We start from the raw sequence: 21,625 nt of genomic DNA, 5'->3' as shown, positions 1-21,625 counted from the left end.
TATAAGATTTCATCTATTTCTAAGAAGAAAGAAACTAGACTGTAAATGTTGTACAAAAATTTAAATGAATTTTTAAAAATAAAGTCTTGAAAGATTTTTTTCACTGTTGTACATTTCGTAATAGTCTTCCAGCACTAGCCTAAAAGTAAAGTTTTGCCATTGCTTGAAGAAACTTCTTTTTCCTTCTCTGTGCAGCAAGCTGTAGAACTTCCTCAGGATTGCTGGCGTTCAGCTCTGTCTGGCCAATGGCTTTTATCTTGAAACAAAAGAGGAGACACAACCAGCATGAGGCCTTCCACTAGAGCTGTTTCATTTCAAAGCATTTTCAGCACTAGTTCCAGGGGTGATTCGTTTCTGTAACATGCCCTACCACCCCACCCCTACAGCTGCAACTTTACATAAGTCTCAGATTCTAAAACCATTGTATGACAAAATTAAAACTGGAATTGAAACCACTGTTTCAGAGGTGATTTCAGGGGGAAAAAAGACTCTAAAGAAATCCCAGCAGCCTGAGTTAACTTACTGCTATCTGCCTCTTGTCTGTCTCGCCTCTTTTGTGGTGGAGATCTGAGGATGAGTCAAGAAAAGTCACTTGGGTAGGTAATGGACTTTTCCCAGCTGTGAACATCCAATATGTGGGTGGGGTATTCCAGCAAAAGGATACATGTCAAGTACTCCAAGATGGTGACATCCCAGATGTATTCATAGTAAGAATCCATGGCATCATGACTGAAAGATAAGGCAGGTTAACTGACACAGTCACATACTGTGTTTAAGCATTTGTAAACTTCATTGCAGCATTTACCTGTTCTGTTCCTGCAGTGCCTTAAAAGCAGTTTTATAGTCTACTTCTCTGAGGAACTGGCACAAAATAGCTACCTGTAAGGAAAGAGTCACAGTGATTATGACAGCCTTAATCCCCCACAAACAAACCTCCCACACAATGCCTTGTTCATTCTACTCCTTTTCTAGACCTAATCTAGACCTTGCTTCCAGGCCAAGCAAGTTCTGAGCACCTGAACACAGATCATTCTGACACTGACAAGCAGCAAAAGCTAAAAGAAAAAGGGATTTAGTCAGAGCAGAAGGGATTAATTTGGCTTCTGGGTTTCCAAATGCATTTAAGAGCTTTTAAAGCAGAGCCCAATACAAGCTTTCTTATTTGGAGAACAGCAAGAGCACCTGCCGTTATGAAAAACAAGGCCAGGCTCCCACCACTACCCCACAGATACCTTCTCTTAAAAGAAAAACCCAAAAAACCCAGTCAACATTATCAGAAAAAATGTAGGAGAAAACACCTAGATTACTACTTTTTACATTTCCAGTTATGTGCTTATTTACCCATTAATTTTGCTTCTATAACTGTCCTAGAAGCAAAGGTAACAAAATCTACTCTACTACAGATTGTGTTTCCAGGGGAAGTTAAATTCAGTCTTTTAAGTTATCCCCAATATAAATATTTCTAAACAAATGTTTTAGCTAATGCTGTGTTTCACCTCTTACCTGGGTGTGACAATTGAGTAAAGAGCAACACTTGATCATTCTTTTTATCACCTACAGAAAGGTTAAAAACAAAACACATTCTGAAATGCTTGTTTTGGAACACAAACTGCAATTTTTAATTCAAGGGACCAGCTAAATAGCTGTCTACATTTCACCACCCCCTAAAAACTCTCAGGCTTTAGCACATCCACTGATGAACTGAGCCTTCATCACTACAGAGATTTCCAGCACAGTAGGAGCCAGATGTTTTCAGCAGGTGGAGCTCAGGTGAGCACTGCTGGTGAGGCAGGGCTGCTGCACTGTGCTGAGTGGGGCTGGCCCCCAGCCCTGCCCAGCGTGGTGCGGCTCTGCAGGAAAGAGCCAGGGATGGGCACACACAGTGACTGTGCTCTGGGCTTTTCCATCTGTGGTTTCCACAGTGCTTTCCCAGCACACAGCTCTGCAGGCTCTGTGAACTAACAGAAAAGCCTTCTGTGATTCAGAAAAGGACAAGTCTCAGATTCTCTACAGCTTTCAAGCAACAAGCCGAAAAAGGACTGAGGAGGACATGTATTCCTAAACGCATCTAGATATAACACCTCACATGCTACAGAAATGTGTGTGTGCTGGACAGTTCTGCCTCTGCATAGAATCAGGATGCTGACTGAATCTAAAGAGACATTTTTGTAAATCCCACTGTAGCTCACCTGGTCTGTGTACACATCTGGTGGCACCATCTTATTAAAGAAGTCTGAGCACACAGCTCCTGCCTGTAGGTAATAGTGAAGGGCTGCTGAATACTGATTAGTTGCTGCCAAGGGGAAAAAAGCAAAATAAGGTCTCAAAAGTAAATACAGCAGTTATTTAATACTCAGATCAATTGTTAATAGAATGATTCAGATGCATATCTCACAGCTGAATTCTACTGGGAAAATGACTCGTGTTTCATTGTTTAAAAAGCCTGGACACACAGAAAGTGGTTACACAGTGGTAGATGGAAAAACTACACAATCAGGGAAACTAGCACCACAGCAAATTCGTGCCTTTTTGGGATTACTTTTATTTTTTCGGGTAGTCGATCTTGAATCCATCAACCTTAGAGTGAAAGTTTGTCTTCAGTGAGCTTAGCACAAACAGCAGTGAAGGAGTTTAGCTGGTGTGAGTGAGAGGAACAGCCCTGCCATGGCTCAGCACTACCTCTACCTCCAGTAAACTCTCCTGAGCTGCAGACAAGGCAGCAGCATCAGGGGCTCTGCAGCAGGAGCAGCCTGCTTGCCCATGGCTGCTGAAACACAGACCACTGCCACTGTTCCAACCACTTTTATTTCAAGCACCAGCTTCTCTACATATATGTCCTGCTTCTGGGATGCTGCTGCCCTTTGTACAGGCAATAAACATTGAAAAACAGGTTAATAACCCTGAATCACTCTCCCACATGTAATGTGACAGCACTGAACACGGGATTAAGGCCCTTCCTCTCACCCAAAGGGTATAAAGCTGTAGCTATTCCTCATTTACAAATCCTTCCTCATGCTTCCTCATTTGCAAACCCTTGATACTTCCCCATATAAAACACAGATCCTCTCCATCCTGCTCATTTTGTGCTCCACTGAAGCTGATTTCTACATTTAAAAGCAACCACTATTCATAACTTTCCATTAACTTATAAAACACTCGGGTGCCATGGGTTTGCACAATTACACCACTCAAGGACTGACTGCACTAGAAAAGTGAAGTTAAGGGTAACTTAGAGTTTCCCTCACCCAAAAAGCAAGTCTATGACCTATCAGAAGTTCAGTCTATCTGTGGGCTTAGACACCTTTCCAGACAAATCCACCTACACCACTGCTTCCAAAGACTTTAACCTCATATCACTTGAGCTTCTTTTCATAAAAGGAAATAAAAGGAGGGTTATGCCAAACAAATCTCAGAGCAGCAAGGTACCTCCACACATGTAAACACAGAAATTGGTTTCACTTACCAAAATAAATATCTGCCTGAATAATTAACCAGAAGTGGTTGTTTGCATTGATAGTCAAGGCATAGCTGACCAGCTCTTTCACTGTAATAGCAACAGCTTCAAAGTCCACTGATTGAAGACTAAAGGAAAAAATAAAGAAAAACAATTCCTAACTTACTGCTTCGTTTTTTTAACCACTAATTTGATTTCCCATCTAGTTCAAGTCCAAAGCACCTTACATTAAGTGGGAAGCATAAATACCATCAGAAAAGACTTTGTGTTGACTAAGACTGCTGTTATTACAATACAGTAAATCTGACTGAACAAATACAGCCTTCACAGGCTTCAACAAAAAGCCACAACTAAACCAGATTCTGAGATCCCATCCCACAGAGCCTCTAAATTTCAGTGGAGAAATACAGTTTAACTCAGACAATAAATCAATACATATCATTTGCCACTTCCTATTTTGACTATTATTCAGACACACCTCAAAAAATATTAGCGATTTCATATATAAGTATTCTATAGTTCACATAGTTACATATAGTTTAATTAAAAAAACCCCATTTTTTCCTCTCCTCTTTCTTCTTCCCCCTATCTCCATCAGGACCATCAAATTATGACCAAAACTCTCCATGCCCTCAAACCAACCGTCCCAGAGACAGAATGGGGGTAGCGATACCTTTACATGGAGAAATCACACTGACAGTAACTGGGACCAAACCCATCACATACAGTATTTTGAAAAGTGTTTTTCATCATCATCTTACTTGGGGATGGATGAAGGCCAGATAGAAATGTGTTCTGCTGCAATATCATTCACAATGTCTTCCTAAGAGGAGAAAGATGGTATGAGAAACCACAAGAAGAAACATTTCAAGAAAACCAAGGAAGACTTTGAAGATATATACTAACCCGAACATTATGGAGCTTGACAAACAGGGACAATATTGTAGTTAGAACCAATGGCTCCTGTAGGAGAGAAAAAAGTATTCTCATGAACTGAAAAAACTCCACTTCCTTCCCTAAGCTTCAAAACTATGTAAGAAGTTCTGCCATCACTATAATTTCCTATTGAAATAGGACAATATTTTGTTAAGAGACCTGCAATACAAAAATACTGCAACAATGTTTCTGTAAGAAGTTTTTAATTACTTCAGATTTTCCTGAATAACTGCTTGGATACAAACTTTACTTTTGTTTTACACATCTTATGTTGTTTCTGTGATTACTACCTAACCTCAAACTTAAGCTAGGTTTACTACAACTTTCTATGCATTTACAAACCCAGAAGCTATAAACAATTTCTCTCCTTCTTACTTCTGCTGCTTAGTATGATGCATGTAGCAGCTTCTGTCTCCCTCCAAAAGGAATGCTTTGCTTCGTGACAGCTGCAATAAAATACACTCCCAATGTAAACAGATCTCCATCAGAATTCAGGGTAATTTTTTTTTTTACAAGCTATTCCATACTGCTGTATGCCAGGTATAGCAAATTCAGATGTTTTTCAGCCATACAAAATACTCATATAATGTAAGATTTTCTGGAATTTAACACAAAAAGTCCAAGAAAAATACTACACCAAAAGGAAGCTTCAGTTGCAAACACATTTTCAACACCACTGTGACTTACCCGAAGCTTTTTGATGAAGGACAACAGTTCACTCCTAAGTTAGGGACACAAAAACCCATATAAGTAATCATACACAATAAAGAATATATGCACATTTAAAACAGAGTCAGTAGAGCAAATTCTTCACCTGCCAAAATACTCCTTCATTTCTAAGTTTACAATTGCAGGGCAAGTAAATGAAAATGCTCAAGTAGTCCATTCACTTTTAATACAGTAACTAGCAAATTTTACACTAAAAACAGGTTAAGTAAGAGGTATGTTCTTCTATCAAGCTATAAAAGGCATGAAAATCACAGAAGCCAACCAATGACTCTGAAAGGGAAACCAACTGAACTGTTCTGCAATTCCCCAAGCTAGGTTTGCAACAATGACCTACACACTTACATAAGAGGGCGATCATTTATCATGCACTTCGATTTCCTTGTAATGAACATCAGAAATTTTCACCATAAGACAATCCAGACAAGGACAGCCTTTGGAAAAGGTTTGATCTTTTCCATGATAACAACAGGGTCACTGCCCTTTAGTTTGAATCAGAGGGGTCAGGAAAGGTTCAGTAACCTGGAGTACACCTGTACTCCTTTTCCTTGCCAGAGTACACAAGTGGAAGCTACAGCACGTCCTACCCTCCTACGCCTGCCCCACAGCAGCGTAAGCAAACGCAGCTGGCCTTTAGCTCACGTTAACTTGATTAGCTCAAGGAGAGGCAAAGACACAGACAGAAGGTTTGATAGAGGTACCTTTCCCAAGGCTCCTGTGTGGAGAGCTGTTCAATATAATCACACATGGTAAACTGTACCATATTAGACAACTTGTATTTAGGCTTAGACTTCAGAACAGGCCAAATCACTGGACATAGACAACTCAAGAGTCCTGAATCAGTCATTTGACACTAAGGCTGCCAAGGTGTCTGACAGGTGTCTGTCTTGATCTAAGCAAGATCTTACTCTTCTTACTCTTTGCAGAGCTTAGCCGAACTAGAATTTCATTCCAAGATGGAGTAATATTTAGCTTTAGACTCAGAAACAAAGTATAGATACCCATGCTGTGAGCTATGTGCTTGATACAGCTATGAAAGTACAAAACTGATACAGAATAATTCTATTTGCTGCAAAGCAGATACCTCCAGCCCATCAGCTAAACTGCCTTTAGATGCCATTGAATTTACTGGAAGATCTGCACTGGTTATAATGGAAGCACAGCCATATATGCTTCAGTTTCTGCTTGGACAGCTGCCTCCCTCACATTCCTTTTCTGCCCCTGAAAAGGAGAGTCAATACATTCCTGCTAATACGCAAGTCCCACAGCGGACAGGATTTTTACTCAGATCTTTAGCTGCTGCCATTACTCTGATCGTGGAATCCAGATAATTTCTGATGAGAACAAGGGATCAAACTAACCATTCAAGCCATCTTCAGAAATAATTTCAGAAAACATACCTGTACATAATACCCAGTGTAGACTCCCTGTGTTTTATCAAACTCACTCTTCCATCATTGCCGCGTTTGTGCTGGTTGGATACGCTGCAGATTTGTACAACCACTTCCCAGAGATCTTTAGCTGTGCGTCTGCTTTCTTTGGGACCTGGCAGTTCCTTGCATGTAGCAGCCAGCAACTGGCCCAGCTATGCAATGCAACAGAAGAAATACAGGAACTAAGGCTCCTCCGTACATCATCTACAGCAAAGGAATCACTGGCATTTAAAATGGCTAAGCAAGTGATTTTAAATTACGAGCTACAAAGCAATGTGACTAAGTTTTGCAGCAGAGAACAGTGATGAAAGCAGCTGGCAAACAGGAATTGAACAGAGCATTTCCATTTATTAGCTTCCTTCGTCTGTATTTCAGTATTACAAGCTCCAGAAAACAAACTTACATACTGTATAAAACCTAAACCAAATAAAATACTGTTTTACAAAGACAGGTTCTTTAGAGCTCACTTAACTTCTATATAGTAATTAATCTTAACTGAAACTGGTACAATGTTATACAAAAAAGCTGAACCTCAAAACAGAAATTAGGAAGTATCATAGGTAAGCAGAGCAGGGTAAAAATGAACCTGTCCTGAAATACGACCTGCCTTCTGCTCCATGACCTAACAGCGAAGTTGAAACATTGCTGTGAAACAATTTTGAAAACATAGTTTCAAATAAGGCAGGACTTGAAAGTTTCCAAAAATTAAACTGATGTTTGGGTAAAAGAATGGAACTCTCACAGTGCATTTGGGACACAAGTATCTCAGGAACACAAAAGAAGCCAGACATTAAACCAGAAATCTGCACACTTCTCATACCTCCTGCATCAATCCAGGCTGAATTCCTGCTGAGGAGAGTCCTTTAGGTAAGTGCTACAGAATTTCAATTGTGGATCATAACCATACACATCTGATGGAACCAACCTTAGCTGGCAGCCAACAAGGGCAAAGATTTCACAGCTTCCATGTTTTTTGGCAAGTGCTAAACATGCTTGTTGCTTAGCCCTACTATGTTCTACCCCATACTTAATTTGTTACAGCCACAAAGCCCCACACTCTTGAGCAGAAGGGTACTTGCTTTGAAAAATACAAAATACTTCAACAAAAAGTCAATTACAGTTTGAGAAAGCTTTGAGACTGAGCACTTCTTACCTTCACATAAGGATTAGTTTGAACCAGAGGTAATGGAACTTGCATGGTCAAATACTCATTCTCACACCAGTTTAACAGGAAGGCAACACATTCTTCAGCTATAACTTGTCGAAGAGGAATATCTAAAAGGAAAGGAATTTGTTGTTTAACTTCTTTATTTCTGAGAAAACAGTGTTGTAAAATGGTGTTGTATGAAAACAAGCAAAACCCATACCCTCTAACCAGCTGGTTTTGCTCCACAGCTATCACAGGGAAATATGATGCTTAGCCTTACAAGAGACCACACCTCAACAAGTGTTTCATCTAACCACAACAGTACAATGTTACTCTCTCATTATGAAACCAGGAGAAAGCTTTTAACAACTAGCAAAACCTTTCAGGTAGAAGTGCAGACATGTTTATCATGTCAAGTCCTTTAAGTGGCACTGAACAGAAACCGTCAATGTTTAGCATTGCTAGGCATCATGCTCATTTCCAGCTTCTAAAAACTAATGAAACTTCTAAAGACTTACTAAAACCAGTATCAAAGTCACTGTTGTTTTTCCACTTATACACCCAAGTGCTTAGCCTGCAATAGAAAGCTGATTTATTTTGCGGTGCTTTTTTTTTTACCACTTCTCCGAAGGTTTGTGCTTTACTGCATCCTAGGAAAGACAGGAATGTACTTACCAGGTACTCTCATTTCCAAATATCCTCGGACTCTGCTTATAAGATCAGAAGGAGGACGTTCTCCAGAAACACCAGCTCCAGCTTCATGAGTGTAAATGTCCAAAAGCAGCATTTCATTCAGCATGACCTGACGGAGCTTTGGAGAAAACTCTGTCACAAGCTCCAAGCAAGCAGCAAAAAGCTGTTTTGCATGGACAAAATCCTGCAATAAAAATTATATGCATTAATGATTCCTAAAGAATTCATAAGAGGAAATACTACAAGCTGAAGTGCATTCAGGTCTATCCTGGCTGAACCAGCCGTGGCATCCATTATCATCAGAATTGCTCAAGCATCACACAGTGTCTATTTATGAGTCCTTTGGACTCGCTATTAAGCTTAAGAGTTCCAGATCTTTTGAAAACAAAACAAAGATTTTAAGCAAAAACATGCAACTACTGGTATGTTTGGTGCGATTCTGTTTCAGCTGCACTTCAGTAAATTTGTTAATTACAAGGAAAATAGAACAGCATCCCAATAAATTCCTTATGCAAAACACTTACTCAAAAGTACAGCACTTAGTATCAGTAAATCAAATCACCAGAGGATTTAGATGCCACATGATTTAGACAACATAAAACTTCATATAAATGAAATTATCTCCGGGCCCAACTCACTGGAAAGACATTACCTTTGCTCTGCTGATGGAACTTGGAGAGACAGAAATACTTAACCATTATACAACACATGGAGCTCGTTACAACACCTCCCTCACCTCCCAATTTTTCAGTTCTTTTTCTAAAAAAGGGTCTTGCAAATTTCCCATTTCATTAAGATTCAACTGTTCAACCAGTAACTCAGATGGCTTGCTCACCTTAATGGCACAGCAGTGTAATCCCTTCGCCATCAGGATGTAGACCAAATCCCTAGTCAGACTGTCTTTGATTCCTAAAATAACATTGCCGTAAACATTTGGTACTTCCCACTGGGAGAGAAACGCATAGGACATTTGCACAGAAACAAGTTTTAGAATTCACATCACTGCTTAAAACACCACAAACAAACCCCAAATACTGAAAACGATTGCCAACTCTTGTCTTTACATCTAATCACAAGTAATGTACGGCTCATTTAGAAATAAAAACGCCCAACTACCCTTTGTTCACACCCTGAATATGGAATAATTAAGGGGAAAAACAAACAAACAAAAAAGAAAAGAAATCTTTACTTGAACAAAAAGCCTTCCTTCTCTCCTGCTCCCACCTTCTAATGACAGAAATTTAAGCTAAAACAATACTGATATCAAGTTAGAACACTGAAAGCAAAAGCTATGAAAATATCTTTTTTTCAAAAGGAAAGCTTGTATACAGCCAGTAAGTCTTCAAAACAAAGGTTACAGGTTTTGTTATAATACTCTTCACATAGATTGTGAGTTTAGATATGTATCATCATTCTTATTAAACCATTGCTATGCAGAGAGGGAAAAGATAAGTCACCCTGCGGATCTATGAGGAAACGTTCATTGTATGCAATATGATACCTAACCAGCCCTTGAATTATAGTCTCTCCTGACCACAAGAACTAAGTTACCTTATTAGAAATTGTCCAGAATTGGCGTTCTGAGGTCATACCATGCAACTCAATTAAGATCTGGCGAATCCTCCAAGGATCCACTGACAGTATGAGCTGATGCTCAAGCTGGCCAATATTGACACTTGCTGAAGCTAGAAGAAAAGTAACCAAGTCTCCAGCACATTTCTTTTCGATGTAGGTACTTATAATTCTTCAGTATATAACACTTCAATCAGAACATAGTAAGAACAGCAGACACATCATGCTTCCGTAGGTCCAGCCATCCTTTTGTGCCCTTCCACAAACACCTTGTGCTACCTTAACCCTGACCTAAAGAGTTGCTTGCAAGCCCCTTTCCTCACTCCAGCAGCTCCGAGTACTCCTGCTATTGCAAAGCAAGAGATTCAAGATCTGCATTAAAAGTGTGTTCCTATAGTGAAAATACACATTGTCTTAACTGGTTTAAGTTACTGCAACACTGCATTAGAGCTGAAAAGGTTAAGTCCTTTCCAACTCCATCTAGCACCTCTTGTTAGCCTTGACTTGTTCAGCTGCACAGCCAGCCAGCCATACTGGGGAAATGACTGGTTCAAAGGATCTGTTTTACTTTGGTAGGTTTAAAATTTCATTCAGATGGCACTTGTGGTCCAGCGTACCACACAGTCACATCATTGCCCTTCTGGGAACAGCTGCCACAGCCACATTTTGTTCAAACTAATGCCATACTCTCTCACTGCTACCTAGGACACATTCATTTGAGCTTATCTATTACACTCACTTGAGATACAAGCAAGTAACAGCCACCTCCTTGAACAAGCAGGACGTGCACCAACTAACAGGAAGTATTCTCTCTAAAAGCATTCTAAACTTTTTTGAGAACAGACCTGCACTTCGTAAGTTCAAGGTTTTCATCATGGAAACAGGGCACTGTCTGCTCATAAGTTAATGAAAATGCTGTGAAAATTACCTGGGATATCATAAAAAGAAGTCACAGGTTTTGTGCACAGATTGATTCGAGGAGATCTCTTCCGCATTTGGTCAATGAGCAGCTTCCGTTCGTCATCTTTCAGCAGTTTTATGAAAAGCTCATGAGATGAAATCATGAAGACAAACTGAAGATCTTCCATGCCCAAACACAAGTTTCTAAACAAATAAAAATGTTAGTACATAACCAGGAAAAAAGTGATTATTTTTTCAGTTATAAGTTCTTGAAATATCTATTGCTATATTACATTGCTTACAAATTCATATTATCTTAACATGGGTACATACTTGAGAAATGCTGCCATTCTTCTCTTCAATTCTTCAGAAGCATTTTCCAAGTTTATTGACCCTGAACAAACCTGGAAGATTTATAATGTTTCATTACAGCCAGTGTTACTGACCAGCATTCTGTCTCACAAGTAGTAACAGCCAGTAAATCTCTAATCTCAAGTGAGGCAACAAAGTTATACAATCATGGAATGGTTTGGGTTGGAAGAGACCTTAAAGATTATCCAGTTCTAAAAGCCCTGCCATGGGCAGGGACACCTTTCACTAGATCACACTGCTCAAAGCCCCATCCACACCCTGGTCATGAACACTTCCAGGCATGGGGCATCACAGCTTCTCTGGGCAGTGCCTCATCACCCTCACTGTAAAGGATTTCTCCCTAATATTTAATCTAAACCTGCCACTTTCAGTTTGAACCTATTACCCTTGTCCTGTTCCACAACAAAATGCAAAAATCCCTCTCCAGCTTTCTTCTGGTCCCTCTAGGTACCTGAAGGTGCTCCAAAATCCCCTTGGAGCCTTTGCTTCTCCAGGCTGAACAACCTCAACTCTTTTGGCCTGCCTGTTGTTTTTACTTTGTCGAGTAATTTTAGAATATGCTTAAGTGTTGTTGGGTGGGAACTAAGTGCAGCACTGTTGGGTGATTACCCTAATTCATCTGGAATCAAACCAGTATTTCTGTTTTGCTCTGTGTAATTCTGTCATTCTATTACTTTGTTACCCAGCTGTAGAGAGGAGACTAGCCCTCAAGGGTTTCTTGTAAGCCAGAGAAAGTAAGGTAAGATTTGACTGACAAAGCTTGATAAAGAAATCTCAGTACAACTGTGTGAAATAAGACTGTCTCTGAAGTAAACCTGGTAACAGTTATTACCATCACATATGGATCAGTTTCCTTTAACCTGTACACAAGATAGGATGCTTCAGACAACAGTGATCTTTCCTCAGACATAATCCACACTCCTTTTTCCTACTCCTCTGGTCCACAGAAGCACCAACACTGAGTGCCACATTATCAGTCAGCCTCACAAGATCTTTTAGCACATAAGTTTAAAAATGAAATATTTCTAAGTGCAAAATGGTAAGATTCCCTAGGACTTGGGTATTTTTTTAAGCCAGCAGTTGAAAATTAACTAGACAGTTGAATTTAATTGCCAGTTTGCAAGAATATTTTTTAGAAATATGTTTCAGTCCCAATATGAGTATTTGACGTAAGCTTTTACTTGCTCTGCAGTAGAGAGTACTGTCAATTAATTTTTGCCACATGCTTGAAGAGACAAGCAAAAGAACTAGGCACAAGTTCATAAAAGACATTAAAATAACAGCAAAACAATAAAAGAATTAAGTTCAGTTTAAGCAATAACAGTTTCCTAAAAAGTTTCACTATGGGTAACAGTGTAGGTCTCACACAAACAGTAACTCAGGATCACTTTACCACATGCTAACTTCTACAACAAATCTGGTAAGGGAAAGGTAGTCCTCTTCATTCTCTCAGTCTTTGATAATTTGATTCTTTGTTCCACAAATACAAATACTCAGCAATATCTCCATATAATTTAACAATGTCAGGAATAGCAGCGATTTCAAATACAAGCTGAAGAAACAGCTCTCTGCTGGATCCTCCCCAACAGATGAAAAAGAGCTATGAACAACAGATGCAGAACTGATCCCTGAGTGGAACTGTACTAACTGCAAACAAGTTGAATAATGTTTGAGAAATCACCTTTTTCTGCTTCACAAATCTGAGCACCACTTGCAATAATAATAGTTACGTGGGGAAAGAAATCTCTCACTAAATACCATTTTCAGTTCTAACTTTAGATTAATGCTTTACCTCAAGAAGGAAGTCTATTTTCTCTTTGCTGGGTTTCAGGAACAGTTGACAAAACTGAATATCAATTATTCGACCTTGTAATACATCGCAGACCGTGTTGCACACACAGACTTTGAAACAAACTTCATCCAGAGCATCATTCCTGCATGAACACAAAACTGAAGATTACAGGATAGCTCTGACAAACAAAGAGTGATAAGTAAGTGGAAAAAATAAATTAAGAAAATCAGTAAAGTGATAAAATTAACTGTTAACGTTCATTATGTTTTTTCCATATATGGCCACAGTGAGATCCAACCAAGGAGCTGTGTGATGATGTAAAATGCAGTTAAGACTACTGCTAACAGAAACGAAGGCTGAAGTTTCTTGGATGTAATATTTTGTTGTTAAAAGATTTGACATACTTTCCACAAAAGATGTAATTTCATCATCACTGAACATTGATAATTATTTAATGTCTCACCCTTGCTGAGCTTTTTGGAAGAGTTCTCTTAGCACTGATTGTCTGAACTGTTCAGGTAAACTGAGAGTTAGGTTATCTTCAAGGAATATCTTCACTAAGTCCTGTAACAAAACCACAATTGGAATAGTCAATGTATAATCCAAAAGAAACAGACAGAAAATCACTTCATCTGGTGAAAATGATCAAACTAAGAGAAGCAGCTCACATCCATATTTAACACCAAAATTCACTGAACAACTAAAAAATTTCTCTATTACCAGAAAAAAACAAAGAAAAACCCACAAAAATCCAAAACAAAACTTGCACATCTAAGTAGCAACATTCCCTGAAACCCAAAGAATTGTAATCTACCTGAAAATCCCTTATTCCAGCTGGCAGGAATTATTTACCATTGTATGGAAACCAAGATATCTCAATTTAATATGTACCAGATTACATTATACTCCTCAACATATAGGATTTAAACCACTATGTTATAGGTTAAATTACCATTTAAAATTTCTTAAAATCCATACCAGCTCAAATGGAATCATCCACACAGAATGATAAGAAAACCCCTCAAACATACTTATTTAGGCATCCTACCTGATATTTGCCAGATTTCATACAGCTGTGGATTTGACTATATGGAGTTGCCTGTTGAGATGCATCATCAGAAGATGAGGTAAGAACTTCACAAGCTTGACAATACCCAGCTAACCGTTCTTCATCTATGGTAAAATGAAGTGAGGATGAGCCATTCTGAAAAGTAAGAGTTACATCAGATCTTAGTAGCAGAAGTATTATCAAATATATATTTAATTCAGAAACAGAGACTCACAATTTCCCAACTAACAGCAAAGGAACAAAAGAATGTGCACTTTATTTAAATAAAAACTGGAGTTCTGAAGCAAAATAAAAAAGGAAGCATACCTTACTTATAAATTGAGATGTACTTTTTCAAAAGGTTAGACCACAGGCAATCTGATTTCCAAGGGAAAGTTAGATTTAAAAAAAAAAATAGGAAGCGCTGTATGGTTACCTTCCTCAAAAACACATCATCACCACGGACACAGGATGTACTGTTCAGTCTTGTTACTATTAGCACTGGAGATGTTATTTCTGCATTGTTTGCATCGATGCAATTTGTGTAAAAGACTATTCATTACAAAACATAGAACAAAGCAGCAATACACTGCAATCAATAAACATAATTTCAAGCCAGACACAACATGAAAAAAAAATACTGTCAAAACATCAGGAAGTTTCTTTAAAAACTTTGTGTACCATTAAGAATTATTAAACTGCTAAAGAAGGAAGCAATAATTTAGACAAGGGTTTTTTTTCAGAAGAGTAGAATACACATAAAAAGAGCACTTGTTACCTTTGCAATCAACTCCTTTGTTTTGAAAAACTTTTCCTTAGCCTTTTCATGAACAGATGTATTTGTAGATCCTTGCTGGAAATAGATGGCACCCAAATCATAGCAAACCTGCAAACAGCACTGATGTCAAACATACTGCCTTGGACATCATGTTTCAAGTCAAGATTAAGTATTTCAGCTCAAATGTTGTATGTACTATTCCTATTTTTATCTAGTTTACCAACATACACCTCACCCCACATACTTTAACTGCTTCCTCTTTAACTGTAATCTCAGTCTAAATAATTCTGCACAAGCATTACAAAATTAAATAATTATTTTCCCATAATCACTGAAAACAATGCAGTAAGCTGTCCTTGTCATATAATGGGTTATTTCAGGGGATTGAAGGGGCAAATGTGAGGTTTGGTGGGAAGCCACAATATTTACAATGATTTTAAAAAGTTCTATTAATGTAAAAATGAAGCCAGTATTATTTCATTGCATTACAAAAACAAACAAACAAAACACACAAGCAAACAAAAAAGACAAACCCCAAAAGAGAGGGAACATTGATAGAAAAAATACTACAATTTACCTCAAAATTATTACTTAACACTTTTTCTAAAGAAACAGATATAAACTCTAAGCTTTAGTACACAAAGTGAGCTACCTGGCACTGTATCTCCTCTGCACTGATTTTCAGTCCAGCTGTGGAACTCTCTGTTTCTCCATTCACCATACCAGGTTCCATGGCCAATAAATCCAGAGTTCTTATAGTATGGACATAAAGATCTTTGTTTAATTTAAGTGCTCCTTCTAGGACCAGGATGGAATCAGTAGCCTGCTCCTTCAACTGTAATAGTTTAAATACATTAAAAGAATTAACCTTTTGGTTTTGAGTTTAACTCTGGGTTTAAGTTAATGCTACAATTTTAACAGTTCAGTAAAAGGATTAAAAAAAGTTCTTACACAACTGTTCTATACCATGCAGAACTGGCTTTTGTATTTCTTATACAACAAAGAAAATCATATTTACATGTAAATTCGAGCAAAAATAAGGGAAAAGAGCCTCACCACTTTCAAAATATTTTCAGTTAGTTCCTTTTCTTGCTGAATATGATTCATACTGCAAGTCAGACACAAGAAGTAAAGAGTTCAGTTATTAGGCAGATCTGCACGTTATTTCATGTTCTAGATCACAATGATTCATTCATTCAAGAGCTTGGTTTTGCTTAACTACATTTTGAACATCATTACGCATGACCACTGACTGCTCTTATCTATCTGTATCTGAAATACAGAACTTTATAATGAAAATATAGTTTTGTATGAGAATGTGGTTCAATAAAATAAAAAGTTGCAAAGTTATCATTGCCTTTTCTAAGGTCAGATTGCCAATACCAATGCAATAGCAAAACAATGAAGAAAGCTTCCACAGCATCAGGTCTCATGAAGCTTCAACATTTAAATCTTCTCAAACATGTCAGGGGCAGAAGTGTGTTTGCATGTTTATGACAAAAATTAGAAGTATTTTAAAATTATTTTCCCACACAGATTTTTTTTTTTAATTCAGGATCAGGTTGATACATATAGGACAATATAAGAGCAAAACAAGGAGAAAGGAGTATGTTTAATCAACACACTTAACAGACTCTCTCAAAACAAATATGGTCTAGTGCTTAAGTATAATTTTAACATAAAACATAAGAAAAGCACCACTTATAGATACTTCCAACTTTTGGAGAAATCTGTAACATAAAAGTCACAGACAAGTTGTTACTAAAGCCTCACAGCTTGTAGAAGGCAAAATGCAAGACTGATTTTAAATTACAAATTACTGCCCAATAAAGCAAATGAAAATACTTTGTTATTTCTTAGGTTATCATACACAATGCTTTAAACTGCTGTAATAAAACAACCATATTACACAGGATACTCTAAGTTAGGGATGTAAAAGAATGCAAAAATACACCCTATCTAAACTAGAGCATAAGCATTCTGCCAAGGTAAATTGTCATCTCCCTTCCCCCCATGATTTTTCATGCCATGACAAAGTCACAGAGACTATAACACTGACAGAGTGGAACAACAGACAAGTACATGTATCAAGTGTGTCTGACAGGAAAGTGAGAATATACTTGAAATAAATCCAAGTTTTCAATGTCACAACTAGACATTTTAAGCAACTGCACATTATTAATATGATTTAATCCACTTAGAAATTACATTCCTGACTGTAAAATATCCATGACATCCAAATGAATTATATCTGTAACTTACACATTTAACTGAGGTGGACCAGGTTTCACTTGCTTTACAGGAAAACTACTTTGAACAATGGTCCTTATGGCCCTACATAGGGAAAAAAATTAAGCAAAGAATGGTATTAGTCTCAGAAGTGCAGGCCTCTTGATAATAGCAGTTTACCATTTCAGAAACTTTACACTATTAGAATACATCCTTTACTCAAGAGCACATCTAGCAGCTAAGAAATGCTCATATATGTCCATAAAAAGATGAAAGACGAAGATTTTTATATTTATAAGGAGAGATTTCAAATCACTATCTTGACTTTTTTTTTATGGTAGAAGACCAGCTCTACAATAGCTTTTCAGACTCAGCTCCTTCACTATAACCTAGCAACAGATCACAATATTTATTAGTCCTTTAGGATTCTTTCTTCTTCTACATATAATTATATAGATAAAAGAAAACACTGCTTTGTTCTATAACAATTTTTTATTATTGCCTGGTAGTAGTTTACCATCTGTTGTAGAGTAGTATTGCCATTGCAGTGGTTGGGGGCAAGCTGGACAGATCTACATCCACGTGTTTAGTTCCTGGGGGAACTTTGCTGATACACAGAAGTTCATTCAGCAGCATGTTCAATACAGGAACAGACAAGCTATGAAAAAATAAGAGAGAGAATCAGGTACTTCATGGAGTAAATCTACTGATGGAACGTCAAACAATACACACTGCTATTCAGTACTGGATTATTACTTAACATCACATGGATGTTTATTCATCATTTGAGATCAGGTATGTAAAGCAGTTACCAGCATTAGCTGCATAAATTAAGCCCAAGTGGATGGGCCCAAGTAGTATTTCAGTTGCCCTGACAGCTGAACTACTACTCTGTTCCACTGCATTAGCCCACACACACACCTCACCAGAATAATCCAGTCACCTATAACAGCACAACCCAGCTAATAATAAGATCTTTCAAAGCAGCCCCAGATCATACTCCCTGAAGGCAAACAATCCGATTTCCATCACAAACGAAATTTCACTCACATAAAGTGAACAGTGAAGTTAAGGCTAGGAACTTTAATAGAGCTAAGTAAAAATACACATTAGCTGGGATAAAACTCCCTTTAATAAAGTAAGACACGCAGGTTGGACTACACTGCTCCAGCTTTTGTGGTATAATTTTACACAACTAAAATATTATTACTAATTCAGACATTATTTGAAATTAGATCAGCTACTGCCAAAGCACCTTTTATCTTGTGAAAAATTTGCTTTCTTTGCAAGCAGTATTGAAGACAACCAGTGAAACTACACTTTTAGCAGCCAAAACTAGGATTTCTGTTCAACAAATTTTAAGTCTTGTGTTCTATCAGAAGCATTCTACAAGGAGCAGCTGAGGGATCTGGGGGTATTTAGCAAGAAGAAAAGAAGGCTCCAAGGGGCCCTTATCACTCTCTATAACCCCCCAAAAGGAGGTTGCAGCAAGTGAGTGATCAGTCTCTTCTCCCAGGCGACAGCAGGAGAAGAAACAGCCTCAAGTTGTGCTAGGGGAGGTTTAGCTTGAATTTTAGGAAAAGTTTTTCACGAAATGGGTGATCAGACATTGGAACAGACTGCCCAGGGAAGTGGTTGAATCACCATCATACCCTAAAGGTATTTAAATCTGGCAGATATGGCACTTAGGGACATGGTTTAGTGGTGCACTTGGCAATGTCAGATTAACAGCTGGCCTCGATGGTCTTAAAAGTTCCTTTCCAGCCTAAACGATTCTACAATTCCATGAAAGCTAGAACAAGAGCAATTACTGTCCCCTTATGATTTTGCATTAAATTATAGATAAAGGTGGAAAGAGACCTGTGTGAATAAGGAAATTCTGCCATTACCTAAGTGTAAACAGGAAGCCAAGTGTAAACAGGAATTGCCTGGACACAATCCTGTGCCATGTGCTCTGGGATGACCCTCCTTGAGCAGGGAGGCAGGACCAGATGACCCACTGTGGTTCTTCCAACCATACACAATCCTGTGATTCTGTGAAGTGCAGCTCCCTAATGTGCACTGCCAAACTGAAGTAGTTCCCGACTGCTCTAGCTCATCAGACCATTCTTCAGCTGAAATTTCTAAAGGAAAGATGCAAAGCTGGGGTTTGCCTATTTCAACCACAATAATTTCAGTGACCTACTTCACAGATATATGGAGTTCTTCACATCAACAAAACTGGAGCAAGACTTCCAATTTCAACCATGTCAGAATGAGGAAACTTACTCTAGTTTTGTCCCTGAAGAAAGCACAACCTCCAATTCATCTTCATGATGCTTACATGTACATATCTTAATGTCTAAGACATGCTTTTTTCCTCTGTAATATTGTTGATTTGTTCAGATACACTGCCTTTATCAAAACCCTTTCCTAACTTACAGCTAAAATAAAACTTGATTTCAACTGGCACACCCAAAAGGGAGCAAGACAAATTTCCATTTTTAAAAATAAATATCTCAAGCCGCTTCAACTTAGCAAACTTAGCATGAAGATGCACAGACAATACCTTTTCTCTAGTACATCCAAATCCCACTTCAGGTGAGCAGCAACTTTAAGAGCAAGAAGTTTTAGAATGCGGTTTCTTTTGTTATCGGGCGGTGGCTGGACCTGGTTCTGTTCATTCACTGATGGTTTTGAAGCTTGTTCCAAGAACTGAACAATCAGCTGCACAGGTGGTGGGTCTGCAAAACACACAGCCACTCCTCAAATGCTTACAAATGCTTTGTAAGCCCAGAATTACTTTTTTCCCCAGCTATGAACGTGGTTCTTTTATCCTTGGTGTTGATAGTGCTGACATTGTTACCTGCTAGATTCTAATCCCAAATGGTGTCCTGCACATGCTGACTCAAATCAGCCTATTAACATATCTTTAATTAACATTAAAGTTCACTTGACCATGATAACTACACCCTCATATTTTCATTTATTTTCACTATATTGTATTAATTATATTTCAATACTTTGAATCTACTGAGAATAAATGCTGCCAAATGAAATCAGAAAATACTTTCAGCTTGGTTAAACAACAGCATCAAAAAAGTACCCAAATATCTGCCTTACAGTACCTAGCCAATACCTTTGAGCTCTTTTGAAAAAAAGAGGCCAAACCATAACTATTATACTCTCACTGAACTTGGTGAAACATAAAATGAATATTACCAATTTACTTAATCAATTATAAAATAGAGTATAAAATCTAAGCATAAGATCTAAGCTAGATTATGCTTAAATTGACTTTTTATAGAGGCAACACTGGCCCAGGTTTTCCTGTTTCCTCCACCTCCTCGCAGAATTCGGGTACTGAAACAGATGACACCCATTTATGACTGTCAAAGCATCAGCTGTTTTTAAATACGGTCACTTCCTTACAATATACATCAGACGAGATTTCTATTTATTCCAGGTGCAGTGAGCAATTTCAGCACTGAACCTTTCGGAGCCCCTGCCACTAACAATGCTCCAATGGGAGAAAACCAAACCAGCTGCGAACCGCAATGATGCTCACGAGCAGCCCTTCCCACCGAGCAAACAAACTACAGCACTTCCGCACACAACATTCACACATGCGAAAGGAAGAGCGATCTACCAGACAAGACAGACAAACGAAGCTATTAAATAGGAAAGATAATGCGAAATGAGAAAAACGGGGTTACTGCCGGCGGTAAATGCCGCCGCACGGCCGCGAGCAGTGCCCGGCTCCCTGTGCCGCCGCACCGAGGCCTCACAGCCCCGGAACGATGCTGCCCCAGGAGGGGCCGGGCAGCGGGGCCGGGCCGGGCCGAACCCAGGCCGCGGGGAGGCGGCGGCCAGCAAGGCACGCACCGGGAGAGGGCTTCTGCAGGTGCTGCTCCAGCAGCGCCTCCTCTAGCACGAACTCGAACCACGACGTCTGCGGCGGCGTGCATGGCCGGCTGGAGGTGGCGGCTTCCCGGTCCGCCGCCTCGGCGCTCATGCCGGCCACTCGGAGGGGCCGTGCACAGCCCGCTCGGCACCGCGGCACCGCCGCTGCACAAGATGGCCGCCGGGCCCGGCCCCTGGGAGGCGGCGCGCGCAGGGCCCGCCCGCCGCTGCCGCGGCCCGGGTTCGCGGCCCGCACCGCTGGGCCTGGCGGGGACCCACCTGGCTGGCTCCCTTATGGAGTCGGTGGTTTTCTTCCCGAAATCACTAGTTCGATGCATATCCCCAGCCGTCCCTCTGCCTTTGCGTCCACCGCGGTCTTGTCCCTGCAGGGTGTTTCCTGTGAGCACTGAGGCCGATAAAGGCTCACCCTCCATGCTCCAACCCATGCACACCCGAATGCCTCGTAAAAGGGTACAGAAATTAGGATCCATTGAGGCAGATTTAAACCACGGAAGCATAGGATGTTTAGGGGTTGGAAGGGACCTTAAGATCATGCAGACCCAACCACTTTCCACCAAGCCAGGATGCTGAGAATCCCATCCAGCCTTCCAGGCTGGGACATCCACAACCTCCCAGGGCAACCTGTTCCAGTGTTTCACCACC

General features: G+C 39.3%; 1 protein-coding gene across 1 annotated transcript; it reads right to left on the bottom strand.

Moving 5' to 3' along the window:
* Window positions 1-46: 46 nt before the first annotated feature.
* Window positions 47-21,113, bottom strand: LOC117001332 (integrator complex subunit 8-like). Its single transcript, XM_033069603.1, has 27 exons — window positions 20,945-21,113; window positions 19,629-19,803; window positions 17,598-17,738; window positions 17,114-17,185; window positions 15,908-15,959; window positions 15,504-15,686; window positions 14,852-14,959; window positions 14,074-14,229; window positions 13,489-13,589; window positions 13,026-13,167; window positions 11,195-11,265; window positions 10,890-11,065; window positions 9,941-10,074; window positions 9,225-9,335; window positions 8,372-8,573; window positions 7,703-7,824; window positions 6,517-6,701; window positions 5,078-5,111; window positions 4,361-4,417; window positions 4,216-4,277; window positions 3,464-3,582; window positions 2,190-2,293; window positions 1,504-1,554; window positions 806-879; window positions 665-729; window positions 524-567; window positions 47-256 (listed from the first exon to the last, which is right to left on the bottom strand). The coding sequence occupies exons 1-27, from the start codon at window positions 21,072-21,074 to the stop codon at window positions 140-142; spliced, it is 2,988 nt and encodes a 995-aa protein (XP_032925494.1). The 5' UTR covers window positions 21,075-21,113; the 3' UTR covers window positions 47-139.
* Between the last annotated feature and the right edge of the window lie 512 nt (window positions 21,114-21,625).

This window comes from Catharus ustulatus, chromosome 1 (genome assembly GCF_009819885.2).
Source record: "Catharus ustulatus isolate bCatUst1 chromosome 1, bCatUst1.pri.v2, whole genome shotgun sequence".
Classification (NCBI taxonomy): domain Eukaryota; kingdom Metazoa; phylum Chordata; class Aves; order Passeriformes; family Turdidae; genus Catharus; species Catharus ustulatus.
This window is presented reverse-complemented; position numbering and strand designations above follow the sequence as displayed.

What these genes read in the sequence shown, in the direction of transcription:
- LOC117001332 (XM_033069603.1), bottom strand. Translation starts at nt 21,074, where the DNA reads ATGAGCGCCGAGGCGGCGGACCGGGAAGCCGCCACCTCCAGCCGGCCA. An exon ending in ATACTACTCTACAACAGATG is followed by an intron (nt 17,186 to 17,597) that starts GTAAACTACTAC and finishes TTCCCTATGTAG; the next exon opens with GGCCATAAGGACCATTGTTC. An exon ending in AAATAGACTTCCTTCTTGAG is followed by an intron (nt 11,266 to 13,025) that starts GTAAAGCATTAA and finishes TAAATCTTCCAG; the next exon opens with GTTTGTTCAGGGTCAATAAA.